This window comes from Anomaloglossus baeobatrachus, chromosome 6 (genome assembly GCF_048569485.1).
Source record: "Anomaloglossus baeobatrachus isolate aAnoBae1 chromosome 6, aAnoBae1.hap1, whole genome shotgun sequence".
NCBI classification, from domain to species: Eukaryota; Metazoa; Chordata; class Amphibia; order Anura; family Aromobatidae; genus Anomaloglossus; species Anomaloglossus baeobatrachus.
Window position 1 is genome coordinate 562526247 of NC_134358.1, and position 3131 is coordinate 562529377.

At 52.4% G+C, this 3131-nt stretch overlaps 1 protein-coding gene across 1 annotated transcript; it reads right to left on the minus strand.

Annotated features, from left to right (window-relative positions):
• Positions 1–5: 5 nt before the first annotated feature.
• Positions 6–2844, minus strand: LOC142243635 (E3 ubiquitin/ISG15 ligase TRIM25-like). Its single transcript, XM_075315735.1, has one exon. The coding sequence runs from the start codon at positions 2661–2663 to the stop codon at positions 1074–1076; it is 1590 nt and encodes a 529-aa protein (XP_075171850.1). The 5' UTR covers positions 2664–2844; the 3' UTR covers positions 6–1073.
• Positions 2845–3131: the final 287 nt, after the last annotated feature.

A 3131-nucleotide genomic window follows, 5' to 3' on the forward strand; every position in this document is an offset into this window, starting at 1 on the left:
CTCTATATAAATCATCTTGATTTTTTGTTGTGGCTTTTCTGGGAACAGACGATACAATGTTTCCATATTTACACAATGTATTTAAGAAACAATATAATAAAAGGAACAGCAAACATCCCCCATAACAACAGTCACAATATAAGTAATCCGCCCTGGTGTGCACAGCCCCCGACAATATCCCGCTCCCATGTGTGTCCATCGTTCTCTAATATTGAGCATCAACATGATCAGATCAATAGAAATCTAAACATTCATCATTGTAAAATGCAAAGTTCTGCAGATTTCTTAAATATTTGGTGTTTTCTATTCTTTGCTATTGTCACCACCTCTGCTTGCAGTCAGTGAACGCCGCCTCCTTATTTACACCCACAGGATAAGACTCACAAACATCTCACAGTTGCAAATTTTTCACAATTGTGTCCATAATTCAAACTGATACATTGTAGCAAAGCTTTAGCTCAGGAGTTCTGTGCTGCGGAGGGGTTTAGCTCATAGAGAATTGTCTACCCTGGATACAAAGCTAACACAGTTTGTCTGGATTCTTCAGACTCTGGCTTTTACTGACAGCAAGCGGAGATGCTACAAATGGAGAAAACGTATATTAGAAAGCTACAGAACATTGCATTATACAGTGATAATCGCTTTCAGGTTTATAGCAACACCACCTACATCAGCTCAAAGACATAGAAAGGATCTGCGGGATCCGTCTAATGGGGATCACAAATATCCAAATCTGCCCAATCAGGAGGTCCATAGCAAATCGGCATCATGGGAGATAGAGGCCACTGGACGATGTATGCTGGGAACCACTGGTGGACACGGACAGAAAAGGGCCCCGGTGCAAAAACAATATACGGGCCCTTGCAGTTAAAAAGTTCATAAAAATGCAAAATTGCACCTGCTTTGGAGGTAGATGTGGCCCCCTCACCTCTTGGGCCCCTGTACGGGCTGCACCAATATGTCCCACAGTGCACTACAGCACATGAACCAGCAGGGGGCGACAAGGACAGATTTGAGGTCTTACATCCTTCCAGCTGAGGTTGCCCCCCGATATCGGCAGATACATGGGATTCTCAGCTTCTGATCCGGACCCAGGAATTATTATAGACGCAGAAGGCGGCGTGCAGGGGTTCAGTGAAGTGCGCGATGAAGGTGTGCAGGTGCCTGATGGACTCACACACCTGGTAGAAGGACAGGCGGCCGGCCTCGTAGTCCAGGTAGATGCCGAGTCTTTGCACCGAGGTGTCGGGGTACAAGGGGTTGATCTTGGAGTCGTGGATGGCGGAGTGCGTCTTATCCGACATTCGCAGACACCAGGACTTTTTGTTGTAGCCGGTCACGGCCCGGTCTCCTTTCCTCTCGATACTTGGGTAGGCCAATCCCACCATCCAGTAGCCGGACTCGCTGGTCTCCACCTCCCAGTAGTTCTGTCCGGAGGTGAATATCCTGGTGCTTAATATGTGATAGTTCACGAACCGTTCCGAGGTCTTGGGCCGGCACTGCTTAGTCTCCGACCAGGAGGCCGTTCTCAGGTCCCGGGACACCGCGACATAGTCCCCGGCCGTGTTGACGTCCAGTAGGATGTTGGAGGCCGGCTTCATGGTGAAGCCTCGCTTGGTTTTCAGCCCGGTCACGATGTCCGTTAGCGCCGTGTGGAGTATGACCGAGATCAGACCTTCGTCCAGGTCGCACACGGCCTGCACCTTTTTGTCGTCCCTCTTCCGGTCCTCGATTTCTCCACCCTCAACGGCAAAACAGTTGGCGGCTTCCGACTCCCGCCCTTGTAAGACGGTCAGCGGGTCGGTGATGTTGCACAGCTCTTCGATACATTGCATCTTCTTGGTCAACTCGTCCTTCTCCATCTCCAGCTGTTGGATCAGGTCGGTCACGTGAAGGGAGACCTGCTCCTCTTGACTGGACACCTCGCTCAAGACCTTCTTCTCCAAGACCTCCAACTCTTCCCGAATCTCCTTAAACAACAGTGTGACCCTCTCGGTGATGGCGGACGCCTTCTCTTCCACTTTTTGCCGGTGCTCTTGCAAACTTTGCACCCTCTTTTCGGTCTCTTCTCTCTTTGAGGTCAGTTTCTCCATCACGAGCTTCAGTTTCTCCTTCTTCTTCTTGGACGCCTCGTAGAGTAGAGACACTTGATGGCTCCGGTGCTCTCCGAAGGCGCAGCAGGACACGCAGATGCAGGCGGCGTCCTGGGAACAGTAGTACTCCAGTAATTTTTTATGGATGGAGCATTTTCGGTTTTCCAAAGACGTGGTTGGCTCGGTCAGGGTGTGCTCCACCAGCTTGCTGTGCGCCCGGAGGTGGATATCACACAGGGAGGTCTCACACTGCAGACAGGTCTTGATGGCGGGCACCGGACAGTGCACACAATAGGTGCAGAAGATCCCCGCCTGCTCCTGCACCGGTTTGGAGGACAGGAAGCATTCCACGATATTGCACAGCTTCATGTTCCTCTGCACCGCGGGGCGGCTCACGTGCTCGGCCCGGCACTCGGGGCAGCTGTAGACCCCCGAATCTTCCTGGCTGTCCAGGACTCGGCTGATGCACACCCGGCAGAAGTTGTGGCCGCAGCTCAGCATGGCGGGGTCCGTGTAAATGCTCAGGCAGATGGAACAGTTCAGCTCCTCTTTCAGTTCAGTAGAAGCCATGTTTTTGGAAGCAGCTGCAGGAAATGATCCAGACTCCAGAGGGGCTTTGTAGGTCTCCGCCTGGCACTGTGCAGACCCCGAGCAGCAATGTGAAAGCTCAGCCCTGCAATGCTCCCCCAGGGCACAAATATCAGGACTGCGGGAAAGCTGCAGCCTCCATCTGCCCACACCGCCACTCACATCTGCCACTCACTGCGCAGCCCCCAATAGCAGCCACTCACATCTGCCACTCACTGCGCAGCCCCCAATAGCAGCCACTCACATCTGCCACTCACTGCGCAGCCCCCAATAGCAGCGCCTCTCTCTGCAGCGCCACAAAGTGCAAAGGCACACGCGATTGGCTGCAGTGTTGATAAGCAGAAGAAAACTCCAGACAAGAGGGAAACTTAGCTTAAAGGGGCCCAGACCCCCAATAATGCAGCAGAGGAGCTCTGGAGATCTGTGACGTAATGCAGCCGCCATGGCGTC

What these genes read in the sequence shown, in the direction of transcription:
- LOC142243635 (XM_075315735.1), bottom strand. Translation starts at nt 2,663, where the DNA reads ATGGCTTCTACTGAACTGAAAGAGGAGCTGAACTGTTCCATCTGCCTG.